Genomic DNA, 17403 nt, shown 5'->3' with positions numbered 1-17403 from the left:
CTAACCAAAAAGGAAACTGAGAAGCAGAGAAGTGGAGAAGTAGGGATGGAACAAAGCCAGCAGCTACACACACACACACACACACACACCGCGCGAGTGTGCCCGCTGCAGCACAGGCACGCTGCCCCTCCTTTTCCTAAAAAGACGCCTCTCCGATCATGTTGCACACATACACACACAGAGTCCCTTCTCCTCCTCTCAGAGAGAGAAAAGTGGCGCGGCTGCCCCTCTGTTGGTCTTCCTTGGTCTCTTGTGTTCTGGGGGCCTCTGGATGTCTGGAGTTTTGATCTCCTCCATACCCGCTTCACACCCTGGAGGACGGGGCTGTGGCCCCCCCACACTCCCTAGCAGATCATTACATGGAGAAACCTTTGGAATGCAAGCATGCTGATCCACACAGGTATGCACACATGGGTATTCACAGACGCGGACTAAAGCTTTCTTGGCTGCTGCCTCAAAGCACACTGTGCGCTGTCTATCTTGCGTGCTGCACAATATCGTTTATTATTTAGTAAATATTGATATCTATGACTAGCTAGTTTATTGTGATGGTGCTTTGTTTTCTCTATTATTATGTTGCTCTTTGTTGTTTGCTGTCTCCTCTGTTTGTTTTTTTTTTTTTTTTTTTTTTTTTTCTCCATACAGGTGACCCAGGAGTTCTTTTTTTTTTTTTTCTCTCTCTCTCTTCCCCCCCCTTCTCACCGTCTCTTCTCCCCTTTGGTTTTCTTTCTTTCTCTCCCCCTCTTTCTCTCATTCATTCCCCCTGTCCTATTTATTTAAAAAAAAAAAAAAAAAATGACAAAGGATGAACTGAAGCTCTGCCATCACGTAATGTCGCATACTGCTGTTTCTGATGTCATTTAGAAAAAAAAAAAAAAAAAAAAAAAAAAAGAGAGAAAAGAAAGAGTTTTCCTTTTTTTCACTCTGCAACCACACAGGAGAAATTCAACAGACAGTTTATACAACTAATTTACACTTTATTTACACACACACACACACACGGGCCCATATAAACGTATGAAAACACCATATGCCAGAACAGCTTATCTTCTTTATTTCTCTACCGGTGTTCCTAAGTTTTTCGACTAATTTAAAAGCATCTTTCAGCCCAGGGCCGCGCCTTGCTGATCAATATTCGCTTCAAGAACGCCCTCCCGAGAGCGGTCAGATTCCTAAGCCCTAATTAATTTATAACTGCTTCCCGCCAGGCAACAAGGACCTCCACCAGCCGCGTGAAATATCCCAGTTCACGCTTTTGGCTTTACTTAAAGTTCACAAGTCCCTGACGTTAAATAGTTGCAGCCGGGTCGCACCCTGTCAATCAAAATAGCGCAGTAAGGAAAGTGATCCCCTTGATCACTTTAGATTTTAAGGGGGGCTCGAGATCCCCGGGTACCACCCGAGCTTTTAACCTGACGATGTGTCCACTGTCAGGGGTCGCCGCTACGCGCTGAGCAACTGCGCTCTTAGGGGCCACGCCCCAGTCCTAAAACAATTTATTCAAGTGTTTTATAAGCATCACTGCACTTATTTCGACACCCAAACCGCGTTCTGCTGATCAATCAGACCGAATACCCTAAACTAAAACTTACCTGACTGACGCCACAGTCAACAAATATAACACATCATAAGCACCTAACGTATTCCCTTAAACACACAACCTATTAACTCAAAATTCACCCCAGAATTAACAGCAATAAATTTTATCAGTCAAATATTCCCCAAACTTTTAACACTAATTACCCCAAAATGACCACGGACACAGATCAGAAGCTCTACTGAGTGAACTTTTAATTTATCTTAATTTCCAATTCAGCACCTTTGGACATCAATCAACAGGCGGTGCTTACCTCCTATTTCGGGGCCCATCACTCAGTCGACCTCCTGGCCGTCCGTCTGTTTGACTATACCTCACTATACCTCAGCCAAACTCCATTTGTCCCTCCTCAAACCGGGTTTCGGCACCAAAATGTCGTGGTTCGAATTTTGAGGAAGAGACATACGACTGAAAGTCCATAGTGAGTCAATAAATTATTTTATTAAAAACACACAGTACAGTACAGTGTGGGAAGAGCCGGACTTCTTCCTCGTCTGCACAAAGACAGAAAGCTTTATAGTCATTATGACGTCAGAAGAATTCCAGAATTCCCCTCTCTCCTTCTGTGTCCTTCTATGGCTAAGAACAACAAGCCCGTTCCCAGACTGATTCCAGATGTCTCCACTCATGTTTCTGGGAATCTAATCAATTGTGTACATGAGTTGTGCAGTTTTGTGAAAGTGTAGCTCCAGGCTAAAAAGAGTTCAACTGTCCTGATGTGACCCTGGTCCGCCTGGAACCACAGCCATGGTGGTGGTTTCTAACTGATCTATTTAAATGTTAATTCAAATGATACATGATAATATTTAATGATAAAACTGATACAGACTAATGAAGTAATGATGAAATAATAACAGTGCATGTAAATGATACACAGTGAGATTTAAAATAAGATGTTTTTCTTGAAAATGCTTTTACAGTAATCAAGCCTACTAAAGATGAATGCATGGACTAGTTTTTCCAGGTCCCGTTGAGACATCAGATCTTTTATCCTTGAAATATTCTTGAGGTGACAGTAAGCTGATTTTGTTATTGTCTTAATGTGTTTTTCTAAGTTTAGGTCTGCATCCATCACTACACCCAAATTTCTCGCCTGGTTTGTGGTTTTTAGATGTATAGATTGAAGTTCTCTGGTGACCTGTAATCGTTTTTCTTTGGCGCCAAAGACTATTACTTCAGTTTTGTTTTTGTTTAGCTGGAGAAAATTGTGGCACAACCAGTCATTAATTTCCTCAATGCATTTACCAAGAGCCTGTACAGGGCCTTAGTCTCCTGGTGACATTGTGATATATATTTGTGTGTCATCTGCATAGCTGTGATAGTTTATTTTTTGTTCTTTATAATCTGTGCCAGTGGGAGCATGTAAATGTTAAACAGAAAGGGTCCCAAGATGGAACCTTGGGGAACTCCACATGTGATACTTGTCTGCTCAGACGTGAAGTTACCTATTGATGTTTTCTAAGTATGTTTTGAACCAGTTTAGTACAGTTCCTGAAAGACCTGTCCAGTTCTCCAGTCGTTTGAGTAATATGTTGTGGTCAACTGTACCAAATGCTGCACTGAGATCCAGTAAAACTAAGACTGACATTTTTCCACTGTCTGTATTCAGACATATGTCATTGAACACTTTGGTCAGAGCAGTTTCAGTGCTGTGGTTCTCTCAGTGGTGATATTAGCAGTGATGTCATCACAGTCTTCATCCAATCGCTGACCTCCATCACGCTGGGTCATCTCCATGGAGACAGGTTGTTTTTTTGGTGTCTTCCTGCTGCAGCAGATGGACAGCAGAAGACCAGTGGAGATGCAGTACGGACAGAAGACTACTAGATGGAAAAAGAGTCTTATCACAGACTCAGAAAAAAGAAGTGGAGGACCTGAAGGAGAAAGACAGAGGAGGAGTCAAGAGACTTAAAGCCTCGACTTGTGTTTCTAATGTCAAATTACTTTACAAAATTTATTATTTTTTCAAGAAAGGTGTACATCTGGGATGTGTTACAGATGGTTTATGTGACTCTATCAGTCCATCCTCTTGGCCTACTCTGAGTTCGAGTTGCAGGAGGAGCAATATAACTGTAGAAGCTCAGAGAAGTTCCCTGGAAAAACTAAGGTGTTCCCAGAGAGATGTTATTTCTCCCGTGTGTCTTGAGTCTGCCCTGGGGCCTCCTCCTGGTGGCACATGCCCAGAACACCTTACCCCAGAGGCGCCCAGGAGGCATCCTTATTAGATGCCTGAACCAACTCAAATGGCTCCTATCAATGCGGAGGAGTAGTGGCTCTACTTTGAGGCAAATGATTGAACTCCTTACAGTATCTCTTAACAAGAAGTAAGCCACCCATTGAAGAAAGCTCATTTATGATGCTTGTATCTGATAACTTGGTCTTTCGGTCACTACCCAGAGCTCTTGACCACAGGTGAGTCTAGTGATGGTTTTCAGAGAGGACATTCTGAAAACACAGAATCATAACTCTCAATCATTTCTATTGAGATCTCCAGTAGATTTCCTTAGTGTACAGGCTGTGATCAGCTGGCCTGCTGCTCTCTGTGGATGTACACAACTGAATTTAACCAGGTGTGAGCAGATGTTTCATGAGTTGTCCTGGCTGATTTCCATCTTCTACACTGACAGTACACTGTTTATGCTGTCTTTATATTAGACTGTATAAAGTTGGTATGAATGTAGAATTCAGTCAATGAATCTCTGCTACACTTGATGTAAGCTGACCATGAAACCACAGCCACTGTGCACCAGCCACCAGTGTTGGGCAAGTTGCTTTGAAAAAGCAATTAGTTATAGTTACTAGTTACTTCTTCAAAAAAGGAATTCTACTTCTAAATACTCTAGGAACCACAAGTAAGCAGGATTTTGAATTCTGGATTTAACAAGGAGCCAATGAAGGGAAGCCAACACAGGAGAAATATGCTCTCTCTTTCTAGTCCCTGTCAGTAGAATGGGAGGAAGAGCCTTCAGTTTTCAGGCCCCTCTTCTGTGGAACCAGCTTCCAGTTTGGATTTGGGAGACAGACACTATCTCTACTTTCAAGATTAGGCTTCAAACTTTCCTTTTTGCTAAAGCATATAGTTAGGGCTGGACCAGGTGACCCTGAATCCTCCCTTAGTTATGCTGCAATAGACGTAGGATGCCGGGGGATTCCCATGATGCATTGAATTTTTCCTTTCCAGTCACCTTTCTCACTCACTATGTGTTAACAGACCTCTCTGCATTGAATCATACCGGTTATTAACCTCTGTCTCTCTTCCACAGCATGTCTTTATCCTGTCTTCCTTCTCTCACCCCAACAGGTCGCAGTAGATGGCCCCGCCCCTCCCTGAGCCTGGTTCTGCTGGAGGTTTCTTCCTGTTAAAAGGGAGTTTTTCCTTTCCACTGTCGCCAAAGTGCTGCTCATAGGGGGTCATATGATTGTTGGGTTTTTCTCTGTATCTATTATTGTAAGACTAAAATACAGTCTAGTCCCTCTGCATGAGACGGGTTAGCCCAACTATGTCTAGTCAATACTGTCAACCTGACAAACTAGTTCCTTCACCACTAGTAAGGTGATGTTACATGTCCTATTAGCCAGGCTTGATAGCCAGCGATCAGACCACCAGGGCCTTCATCCTCGAATGCTGCTAGACACGCACCACATATGGCACCACACATTTCTGTATAACGGTGCGACCATGGGTCGTTTTGTCCCTGGGCAAGACACTTTACCCTACCACCTACTGGTGTTGGCCAGAGGGGCCGATGGCACGATATGGCAGCCTCGCTTCTGTCAGTCTGCCCCAGGGCAGCTGTGTTGCTACAACCGTAGCTGCCTCCACCAGTGTGTGAATGTGAGAGTGAATGAATAGTGGAATTGTAAAGCGCTATATAAATGCAATCCATTATTATTATTAAAAGGCAGTCTGTGGAGCTGAGGGGCAAAAAAAAAACTGAACGTCTTTTCTTTCCAGGCACTACAATGACTGAGAACCTTCACAGACATACAACCAGAAAAATAATTCAACATTTTTACCACCACTCACCTGTTGAAACAGTCAAAAAAAACATCAGCAGCAGAACACACACACCTGCAACAGGAGGACAGTGATTCCTAAAGGTCAGCGGTCACTAAAGGTGAGAGATCACTAAAGGTCAGAGGTCATGATGAGGAGAGACAGGTGTAGGAACATCAACTTACCTGTAGCAGTCAGCAGAAACAGGCCTGAAACTGAAGAACACACTGTTTAGAGATCAAATGGTCACATGACCAAAGAGTAACCTGCAGACTGCCGTGATTGGTTACTGTTCCCACACATCAATAATCAACAGCGCCCAGTGGTGGAAACATAGATTATACATGTGGAGAAACATGAAGGTGACTCACAGCAGAGGCAGATGCTCCGTCTCAGACAGCTGTCACCTCCACAGCTCCACAGGTCTGCTCCCCGACCTCCTACATTACACACAGCAACATTAGCACAAGAGGAGCTCCTCATCATCATCTTCATCAGCACAGGAAGAGCTCTCCATTGACTTTAATCAACCCACCACAACAGCACCCCAGGAGGAAACTCCTCACTGAGGATTATTAAACATTAGGTCTCTCTTTTCCAAGTCTCTTTTACTACATGACTTATTAACTGATCAACAAATCGATTTACACTGAATGACAGAAACCTGGTTACAGCAGGATGATTATGTTAGTTTAAATAAATCAGCACCCCCGTATCACTCTAACTACCAGAAACCGCTAAACCTCAAAATGTAAAAGAGCCATTGTTATCACAGACTGGCTCTTGTTCTTACATTGCATAGAAACTAAGCAGTATTCCCTGAAAAGCCTTTTTTCTTACCATTTCTTGCCTTGTCATATACTAAATTATATAAAGGTGCTGTGTTCTGCTGCACGTTTCTTCCTGGGAGTTTTTCCTTCCTACTGTCGCCAAAGTGCTTGTTGATAGGGGGATCATATGATTGTTGGGTTTTTCTCTGTATATATTATTGTAGGGTCTACCTTACAATATAAAGTGCCTTGGGGCGACTGTTGTTGTGATTTGATGCTGTATAAATAAAACTGAATTAAATCGAATTGTTTAATTTAAATGTACACTTGATTCTAAATGCATTTTTTTTAAAGGAACAGTACTTTTACTTCTGTCCAGGTTTCTCACCTTTTAATTTCCTGCAGAAGAAAAGAACTACACACAGAACCAGAACGAGGAGAACCCCAGAGACCAGACTTGCTACAACTGTGACCAGGAGAGAGGGAGGAGGAGGAGGAGGGGGAGGAGAGGTGACTGGGGTGTGAATGGACAGAGTAGAAGTAAGAGGAGAGTTTACAGGAGGAGAGGCAGGAAATGGTGTTTGAGGAGGAGGAGGAGGAGAAATGGCAGGAGGAGGATAATGGATGATTTTGGGAGGATCTGCAGGAGAGATGATGAAGATGGTTCAGTCACTTTATTATCAGATCAGCAGGTTAATTCATGCCTTCATACAGGAAGTGATGTCAGTGTTCTGACCTCTGACCCTCAGAAAGCTCGGAGGAGACTTTCCACCTTCATCAGTAGAACACCAGTAGAGACCTTCATCAGACTGCTGGATGTTAGTGATACTGTGCTCTCGTTTAGGACCAACAAAACTTCCTTTAATGGAGAAATAACCCTGAACTGTGTCACCATTCCTCTGTCTGCAGCGCAGTGTGACATCACTTCCTGCCCTCACAGGAAGTGCAGGAACCGCAAGGATAAGATATTTTTCTGATGGAGACAAACAGAGTTAATGACAGAGTCATATCCAGATGTTGTAGCAGCAGCAGATGGAGTAGTCAACTTGTCTACCAGTTACAGTGATGTTGATCTGATCACTCCTCTGTCCAGAACTGGTTTCACACCAGTAAGCTGCAGAGTCTGACTGGGAGATGTCTGAGAGAATGCAGGAGTAAGCGTTAAAATCCCCAAAGCCCAAAGCAGCGGCTCCACAGTCCTCAGTGAGTCCTGCTCTGGTCCTCTTCACTGTCCATCCATCAACTGTCTGTCCATCCTCAACACAACTCAGAGACACTGAAGAAGATCCACTGAAGAACTGCTGAAGGTTTGGACTGACAGACAGAGACACTGGAGGACACACACACACACACACACACACACACACACACACACACACACACACACACACACACACACACACACAGTAAATGTATTTGTGTTCTTGTTGGAGTCTCACTGATTGTTTTCACTTCATCAACTCACCTGCAGAAACAGTCAGTTCAGACAGCAGCAGCACACACACACCTGGAACAGGAGGACAGAGGTCAGTGAAAGTCAGAGGTCACTGAGGGTCAGAGGTTACTAACAGGCAGACCACAGTCTGGACCCAGAACCTGTCACTCACGGGTCCAAACCAGCAACCAAACCAGATTTTTAAACCTGCATTCAGCTGATGTAACTAACGTGGACCTGAAAGAGAAAAGAACAGTTGCTTTGGACACAACCCTCCACACCTAGCCCTGGAAAAAGAGCCATGTGTCAGGTCAAACACAATTGCAAGAACAATCATGCCACTGTGCGATGTGTTCACTGCAACAGATACACATGTGGTAAATGCAGACTAAAGATACCATGGCAGTGCCAGGATTGTGAGTGATTGCTGAAAATGTTGAAATGTACTCACTCACTTTTTATTATTATTTGTAAATATGTGTACAAATGGTTGATTTTTTGTACTGTTTTTATCAATAAATCTCAGCAACAAAGGACCTACACCCACGTGTGTTGATTTCTCCCTAAGATGGCAAACTGAAACACTCCAAGTTGGTGACTTTTGGAGATTTATTTCCCTGGATGATTGAGAATGCATCAAGACGAAACACAAAAGGAAGTTCACAGCTTTTAGCAGCTCCCCCACTCCCCTCCCTCCAGAATTCCCAGATAACAACCTAATTTACATATGAATGACTAGCCAATTTAGCTTCCACTTGGCTGAAGCTAAAGCCTAGCTAAAAGCCTACCAGCCATTTGGCTGGAAGGCGGGTTTTAAAGGTAGAAGGCTGGGCACTGCTGCTCTCGGGGGACTCTAATTAATGACGATATTTATCAAACGTGAAGCATAGTTTTGATCATCTTTTGCTGCTGGTTCAGTGAATTTTGGTCAGAGTGATGAAACTTTCGTCATTAGAATCTGTGAGATGTCGGCATTTTGTACGTGCCATCGGGTGAACAATCCAAGCTTTGTGTTTACATCTTTGTCTGGAATCTGTTTACCTGCTTTCATTTGCTGTTTTAGCTGTTTGGTGGTTGTTGAAATAGTTTTGTGACCTTTAACCTGAGATTCTGGTGTTTCTTGCAAAATACATTTATATTTAAATATCAAGTCAGGATTTAATGAATTAATATTACATTATTCAAGCTAAAATCAGTTTGCTTTGGAAAACTGAGTTTTTAAATCCACCCCAACCTCTGCAGTGTCAAGTCATAAAGCTTGTCTGTTCCTATGGTGATAAAACACAGTCCTTGTTGTCTCTTTTACCTGAGACTTAAAGGATAGCTCCCAGTTGAACCACACGCCCAAGTTCTTTATCTTGTCCCTTCTATTGTATGCCACAGTCATCAATTTTCAAGGTGAAGTTTTGGGACAAGTAATAAAATGTTTGTGGTCCAATGTCCATCAAATCTGTCTTGTCAGCATTAAGAAGCAGGAAATTATCTGATAAACAGTCCTTAATTGCAGAAAGATCAGCTTCTAAAGAAGACAAGTCAGCACAGTTTCCACTGGTTAAAGCAGTGGTTCCCAAACTTTTTTTGCCAGGCCCCCCTTTGTTTTACAAGTAAAGTTACAGCGGGATACAAATAACATCAGGCTGATCCTGCCACAATTTGTTCCTCCTGTCTAAATCACGGACAAACAGTATCTCACAGTTGTTTATGTTTTTAAACCCATTTTGCACAGAGAAGCATTTTTCAAAAAATGTATTGACAGCAATGTTGAATATTATTGCACAGGAAAAAAACAAGTATACGTAAAATAATTACACCGTGACACCTCTGCCTTTGTAAATGGAGGGACAGTAACTGCGTGTGTATATGTAAGCATGTAAAACCTGAAGATAGAGACAAAATACTGTTAATCTGACTATCTGCCACTCTGCAATTCATCTCATGTAAACAATAACATGGCCACAGCGTGACGTGAAAAAAGGCACATACCTTTAACGTTGCGTGAGGAACTCTGTATTCCTCGTCCACACGTAAACGCAAAAAAGGAGTTTTAAAACATCTCAGTTTTTGGTGATTCCAAATGCCGTTTACGTGGACGAAACAGCTGCCTTTTCAAAATTACCCGCGTAGGTGTGGACGTAGCATAAAAGAATTAGTAGTTTATCTTCTTACTACCTGCAGGTTACTTGTATTTGCTTAATTGTTTACTAAATGTTAGAGGTGTGAAATAAACCGCAATGGAGCAAAATATGGGTGTGTGTGGTTGGAGGATGTGTTAGTGCGTGCGTGTGCTCGCACGGGGGGGGGGAGCATTTTTCTTGTAAAACATAGGGGTGGCTGTAGCTTAGGTGGTAGAACAGGTCACCTACTAACTTAAAGGTTGGTGGTTTAATCCAAGACTGCTCCAGTGTGCATGCATAATGCATAATAACCCCATGTTGCTCTCTGATATATCCATCAGTGTGTGAATGCTAGAAGGTGGAGTAGAAAAGTGCTGTATAAAAACCAGCCCATTTACCATCATTTTTAAAATTAACATTCTGATTATGTCAAAAAGTCTTTTATTCTATTGTATATAGTATCATTTCTATTTTGTATAGTACATTATTGTTTTTTAGCTTTCTAGTCTATTGTTTTTCTCTTTTTTTCTCTTAATCTTTTGCTGCTCCTGTACTCTCCAAACATTTTTCCACATGTGGGACTAATAAAGGTTTATCTTATCATGAGTGCTCAGAGGAGTAGAAAAATATTATATAAGAACAAGTCCATTTACCATTATTTTTAAAACTAACATTTTCCAAAGATCTCCCTGACAGGTGAGATCTCAGCCATGATAATACATTTCCTGTATCCATCCATCCATCCATCTTTTTCTGCTTATCTGGGGCTGGGTCGCGGGGGCAGCAGCCTAAGCAGAGAAGCCCAGACTGTTTCTTCCATGGGATATTTAAGACCAGACACCATCTTTTCACTGCCAGTTTGCCAACTTACCCATGTTTGTAACAGGCTCTCACGCTTGATGCTCCTAATCCAAGTCTATGTAGTTACCTTTTTCTTCTTGTGCCACAGCTTTCCAGTTACTCCACTGCTCCACTCTGCAGCTAAGGTCACCACTCGGACACCAGGCCATACTCACAGCAGTTTCACGCTATGTAACTATTGAATTATTTCAATATCGCACCTGCTGTCTCTGGACGGTTGACGGATAATGGGATGGATGTCCTCTCTCCTAACAAGACCAGGTTTCCTCCAGAAAGTTTCCCAATTATCTATGAAGCCCACATCGTTTCTGGGACACCACTCAGACAGCCAGCAATTTAAGGAGAACATGTCTCTCCTGGTCTGATTGGGGAGGGGACCAGAGAAAACTACAGAGTCCCATATTGTTTTGGCAAAGTTGCACACCGATTCAATATTGATTTTAGTGACCTCCGATTGGCGTAACCGGGTGTCATTACTGCCGACGTGAATTATGATTTTACTGAATTTACATTTACCCTTAGCCAGCAGTTTTAAATTTCCCTCAGTGTCGCCTGCTCTGGCCCCTGAAAGACAATTGACTATGATTGCTGGTGTCTCTAGCTTCACGTCTCAGAACAGAATCACCAGTTATCAGAGTTTGATCCCCGGTGGGTGTGTCGCCAAGTGGGTAAAAGCAGTTACACATGAACAGGTTGGTGGTGTACCTCTAGACCATGTTTATGCCAACATTAAGAATGCATAAAGAGCCATACCCCTCCCCCACCTCGGCCAGTCCGACCACCTCTCCCTCCTGCTCTCCCCAGCCTACACCCCCCTCAGACACAGTGCCAGGCCCACCACAAAGACAGTTACAACCTGGCCTGAAAATGCACTCTCCAAACTACAGGACTGCTTCCCACAGACAGACTGGGACAGATTTGAACACCAGGACCTAGAAACATTCACAGGATCAATACTGGACTATATCAAGTTCTGTATTGGAAATGTGACTGTGGACAAAAACATTTGGTTTTCCCAAACCAAAACCAGCGAGGATCGCTCACTCCTCAAAGCCCATGACGCCACCTTCAGGTCAGGTGACAGGCCTACTAGAGCTGATCTGAAAAGGGGAATCCAAAAAGCCAAGACATACTATAAAAGAAGCATGTCCCGGCTGTCACGGAACAACACACGGGAGGTGTGGCGGGGCATACAAAACATCACAAACCACAGAGGCTGTGCTGTGAAAACAGAAAACCTGAGTGTGCAGCTGGCAGAGGAGATAAACAGCTTCTTCACCCGCTTTGATATACCACGACAGCAACACTGATCTGCTTCAGCTCTGCTCCCATCTTCACCCTCACCTGGTTCTTGCACCGCTCCACTCACTGTAACGGAGCATGATGTCAGACGTGTGTTCATAGCAGTGACCCCCCAGGAAGGCTGCTGGTCCAGACGGAGTACCTGGAAGGTGCTAAGAGCATTTGCCCACCACCTCACCCCTGATCTTCACCAGAGTCTTTAACTTCTCACTGGATCAAACAGCCATCCCATCCTGTCCTGTCTAAAATCAGCCACAAGCATCCCTGTGCCGAAGAAGTCTCCCATCACCAACCTGAACAATTACCACACTGTGGCCCTCATGCCAGTAATCATTAAAAGCTTCGAGAGACTAGTCCTTCAGCACATCAAGGACTTCCTCCCCCAAGACTCCGACCTCTACCAGTTTGCATACCGCACAAACAAATCCACAGAAGATGCCATTGCCATAGCCCTCCAATCTGTGCTGAGCCACCTGGAACAGTGGCAAAGCTACTTCCAAATGCTCGTTGTGGATTACAGCTCAGCTTTCAATACAATTATCCCAGACATCCTTGTCACCAAACTAATCACTCTTGGCCTCCCTCCTCTCACATGTGCCTGGATAAAGGACTTTCTTACAAACCAGCCCCAGACTGTAAGACTCGGCCCTCATCTCTCCTCCACTCGCATGCTGAGCACCGGCTCCCCACAGGGCTGTGTGCTGAGCCCCCTCCTGTATTCTCTCTACACCCACGACTGCAGTTAGACCCAGAACAACAATCTTATTGTCAAGTTTGCTGATGACACCAAGGTATTCGGACTCATCTCAAAGGGAGACGAGGCAGCCTACAGAGAGAAAGTCCTGAAGTTGGCAGTATGGTCTTCAGAAAATAACCTGGCACTGAAGTCGATCTGCAATAACCCGAACTGTATATGCACTGAGTAGGAGATGCTCTGTATCTCATTGTTAATCCATATAGTGACAATAAAATGCATTATCTTCTGTTCTCTTCTCTTCTCTCCTCTCCTCTCCTTCCTGCACTGCATGCTGGGAGTGTGAGTGAATGGGTGTGTGAAGGTGTTTGGACTGTCTTTGTCTGTGTACATATATAAGATGTGTGGGCGGCGGCCCTCGCCAGAAACTGCTAGGTGTTTTACCAGAGTCTCTCCACATTGCAATGTGTTTATTAAACCCACTTCAGATAATGCTCACCGAGGCGTTTGTAGGTTATTTCAAAATTTCCGCAACAGCCTCCTGCATGCAGACCGGCTTCACCGAGGCTGCTGAGCTGGGGCCTGATGAAGCGACAGGTAGAAGTCCCTGGCAACTCTGGGAACCCCAGAGAGCCAGGAGTGTTCCCTGAAAAACTTCCTCATAATAGGGAGTAAAAAAACTCCATATTAAACCAAGCCCTGAGATGGCGCCGACAAGACTGCAGCCTGTCTGCTTGGACATAAGCATTTCACGTTGTTGCATGTTGTACTCTCTGTGATTGTGTATGTGACAAATAAAGGTTGTTTGTGATCATAAGGGGTAGCACCTCCCATAACCAGGGAAAATACAGAAATGCATACCCACAACTGGCAGTCAAACTCCTCCTGATCCTCCTTTCTGGAGTGCTTCAGCCAGAAATACCACTGTCTGAATAACGTCATTCTCTTGTGTTGCTGGGTCCAACATGGTCAGGTCGTACTGTCACAATCTGCAGGGGCATACTGTATGGTAAATTGTGGACCCAAACGCAGACACCAAGAGAGGCGGAGTTTGACTTAAGTTTCAAATGGAAATATGTCTGTGAAGGTTCTCAGTCTTCCAGGTCATTGTAGTTTAAGGAGCTTGGAAAGAAAAGCGTCTGGACCTCTTTAAGTTGCTTGAAGACGTTTCACCTCTCACCTGAGAAGCTTCTTCAGTTCTAAGGTCAAATGGTGGAGATTCCCAGATCTAAGCCCTATTGGAGTGTCCCCCATGCGAGACATGGACCCCCAAATGATCCTCTACATAATCACACGAGCCAAGGTGTGAAAACAAGGGTAGGTCACAATCACTGAAGGTTTCAAATGAACTCATTGTGCTACCTAGCCCCACCCTATCATGTGATTTACCGAGGTCAAGAGAGCCAGGATGTGAGTTAGAAGAAAACAAGCCTTTATTATGACAGATTACAAGAAGGCAAAACAAAGCAACAGTAACAGTGGCAAAACTAAACTAGAACCTAAACTGGGAAAACTAAAAAACTATGAAAACTGTGATTTAACTATGAGAACCATGAGAAGACGTGAGGGAGGTAACAGAGATGACCTGACAAAGACAGAATGAAAACACACAGACTAAATACACGCGGGAGGTGATCAGGGGAAATGTAAATACATGAGGAAACAGCTGACAAAAATGAATCTCATTACGCCCCAGGGGACGGTAACACTGAACACAATGAACATAGAAACAAAACTTTCAAAATAAAACAGGAACATGACGAGACACAGACATGGCACAAACTTGATGATATGAACCACACAGACATATCTCTCAGACAGAACTTTTATGGTGAGTATGGATACATGCTCCTCTAAGATCCATGAAATGACATGTGGTGTGCCTCAAGGGTCGGTTCTAGGCCCTGTACTTTTTAATTTGTATATGCTCCCTCTCGGCAGTGTCATCAGGAGGCATGGAGTGAACTTCCACAGTTACGCTGATGACACGCAGCTGTACATCTCCGTGTCTCCTGATGACACCAGACCAATGGATGCCCTTTTTAACTGTATTTTAGATATAAGATCTTGGATGGCAGAAAGGTTTTTACAGCTTAACCAGGACAAAACTGAAGTTTTAATCGTCGGTCCTGAGGCTCAGAGAGAGAAACTCTTGTCTAAATTAGAGGCATTTTCACTATGTCCTTCGCTACAAGTGAAAAACCTGGGTGTTATTTTTGACTCTGAGCTTGGTTTTATCCCACATGTTAAACATGTAACCAAAATTGGATTTTATCATCTAAAAAATATAGCCAGAGTCCGCCCTATTCTCTCTCGGGCCAACACGGAGATGCTGATGCATGCTTTTATTACCAGTCGCATTGATTACTGTAATGCCCTGCTCTCTGGTCTTCCTAAGAAGAATATTTCACCTTTACAACTCTTGCAAAACTCGGCAGCTCGTGTGCTGACGAAGACCAGAGGGCGGGCCCACATTACACCGGTTTTAGAATCGCTGCACTGGCTCCCCGTGTGTTTCAGGATCGATTTTAAAGTTCTTTTATTGGTTTTTAAATGTCTTAATGGTCTTGGACCTTCTTATCTCTCAGATCTGCTTTTACCATACGAACCCCCGCGGACCCTGAGGTCCTCTGGTACTGGCCTTTTGATTGTCCCTAAAGTCAGGACACATACTCACGGAGAGGCAGCGTTTCAGTGGTATGGTCCTCGTCTGTGGAACAGCCTGCCGGAGGAGCTCAGGGCCGCAGAGAACGTACATGTTTTTAAGAACAGGCTCAAGACCCACCTTTTTAATTTAGCTTTTACTTAGCGTTTATTTATTTTATGCTTATTTATTCTATCCTGTTATTCTATTATTAATTTAGGCTTTATCTAACATTTATTGATTTTATTCTTATTTATTTTTTAATCTTCTTACTCTATTTATATTTATATTTATATTGTATCCTGTTCTTATTTATTTTATCGTTTTACCCTGTATATATCCTATTGTGTCATATCTCCAGTGTTTCCTCGGAGGGCGCTCTCTGCACCGGGGCTGTGATTGACCGTGGCTGCTGGGTCTCTGGGGGTCCTCTCAGCCTGGCTGGGGGGCTCCTTGGCCTCCCTCCTGCTGTGTGCCCAGCCCGGAGGCTGCGGTCTGTGACCGGCTCCCGGTGCAGACGGCTCTCTGTTATAATGTTTCCTCACTTGGCTCATGCGAGCCCAGCCCAATTTTACTCTTTAAGTGTGCGTGTGTGTGTGTGTAGGGGGGGGGATATGCGTGTATTCACATCATTTATGTTAATGAGAGTGTGGGGAGTGAGTTGGAGGGTGGGGTGGGCTGCTTTTAACCATGTAAAGCACTTTGTGCTAAATTTTTTTTGTATGAAAAGTGCTTTATAAATAAAGATAGATTGATTGATTGATTGATTGAGACATGAAACACATGAAGGGTCTGCGGGACCAAAACACGGGATGAAGACACAAGAGGAATCTGATAACAAGGCAACCTAAGCAAAAGAGAAATGAACTAGATAAGCTTAAATGAGACTAGAACATAAATGGATAACAAAATACAAAGCAAATCAAAACACTGAGATGCACAACCCAGGACCTGACAGTTGGAACAGGAAATAATAGTCTAGAGAGTGAACGACAAGTGACGGCGCCACCCAAAGGGACAGGGAAATAACAAAGGTTTACAGTTTAAAGGACAATATGAACAATATATATTCTGTGTAATATACTGGGATATTGATAATTGAGGTATTTTGATATATTCTGTAACTTTGCCATATATTGTATTATTTATTGTATTATTTTAGTCAGTTACTTTTCTTGTTGTCTTGAGCTATTACCACATAATTTCCTCAGGGGTAAATAAAGGTACCTGATGCTGAGCTGCTGTCAGAGTCTATCCTGGAAACAAATGAGTAAGTGACTCACCGAGGAGAACAAGCAGAGGGGCCCACTTCATGGTGTCTGTATGTCAACTGAGCATGTGTGGTCTGAGCAGCAGACTGGGGCTCTGATTGCATTACTTCCTGTTATCACGCCTCTATGTCAGCATGTTGCTCTGTGTCTGCCTCACAGAGGTCCTTCCTAAAGTGTCCCAGCTGTCCCTGTCAGTCCATCACAGCTCCATAAAGCTCAGAGAGGACAGGCTGACTCTAACTCTGCTCATCAGGGAGTTACAGCAGAGGATAACAAGCTGCTATCACAGCCATCCACACAGAGCTCATCCACTCTATCAGCTCATCCATCTCTGGTTAACCCTATCACTGGAGCTGATGGAGCTCCAGACACACAGACTGGCCTCACTGACTGACTGACTTACTGATGCTCTCAGGCTGTTTACACATAAATTGCAACCTTGAACATTTCAACACATCACTCAAAGAGTTTAATGAGACAATGCAAATGTTCATGTTGTTTAATTCAGATATCAAACAGAGTGGTCCACAGTCTGTGTGAGAGTAAAGCAGCTTGTAGTTCAGTAAATTCATGTGTTCTGCCTTCTGCACCCTCACCTAAAACAACACTCAGTGTTTCCTGTACAGAGAACATGTCTCACTGTTTCCTGCTATGTGCAACAACTTCACACCTTTTTCTTGACTAGGTATTGGGGGTTGGGGTGCAGCACAGGATGCAC

At 43.6% G+C, this 17403-nt stretch overlaps 1 protein-coding gene and 1 pseudogene across 1 annotated transcript; both read right to left on the bottom strand.

The window, feature by feature from the left end:
- Positions 1 to 919: 919 nt before the first annotated feature.
- On the bottom strand, positions 920 to 16728 carry LOC146606904 (uncharacterized). Its single transcript, XM_085349304.1, has 10 exons — positions 16698 to 16728; positions 7830 to 7871; positions 7419 to 7694; positions 7101 to 7337; positions 6753 to 7004; positions 5966 to 6034; positions 5780 to 5809; positions 5625 to 5669; positions 3310 to 3471; positions 920 to 924 (listed from the first exon to the last, which is right to left on the bottom strand). Exons 1-10 carry the CDS (start codon positions 16726 to 16728, stop codon positions 920 to 922), a joined length of 1149 nt encoding a protein of 382 aa, XP_085205430.1.
- Positions 10950 to 12106, bottom strand: LOC146606905 (uncharacterized; annotated as a pseudogene).
- Positions 16729 to 17403: the final 675 nt, after the last annotated feature.

The sequence above is a fragment of the Diplotaxodon limnothrissa genome, unplaced genomic scaffold (assembly GCF_057381915.1).
Source record: "Diplotaxodon limnothrissa isolate DT_005_m unplaced genomic scaffold, D_limnothrissa_male_GT1.1 unmapped_scaffold_4, whole genome shotgun sequence".
NCBI lineage: Eukaryota > Metazoa > Chordata > Actinopteri > Cichliformes > Cichlidae > Diplotaxodon > Diplotaxodon limnothrissa.
Note: the sequence above shows the minus strand (reverse complement) of the source record. Positions and strands in the feature narration are given on the sequence as shown.

What these genes read in the sequence shown, in the direction of transcription:
- LOC146606904 (XM_085349304.1), bottom strand. Translation starts at nt 16,728, where the DNA reads ATGAAGTGGGCCCCTCTGCTTGTTCTCCTCG. An exon ending in TGAACTGACTGTTTCTGCAG is followed by an intron (nt 7,695 to 7,829) that starts GTGAGTTGATGA and finishes TGTGTCCTCCAG; the next exon opens with TGTCTCTGTCTGTCAGTCCA. An exon ending in GAGCTTTCTGAGGGTCAGAG is followed by an intron (nt 7,005 to 7,100) that starts GTCAGAACACTG and finishes TCTCTCCTGCAG; the next exon opens with ATCCTCCCAAAATCATCCAT.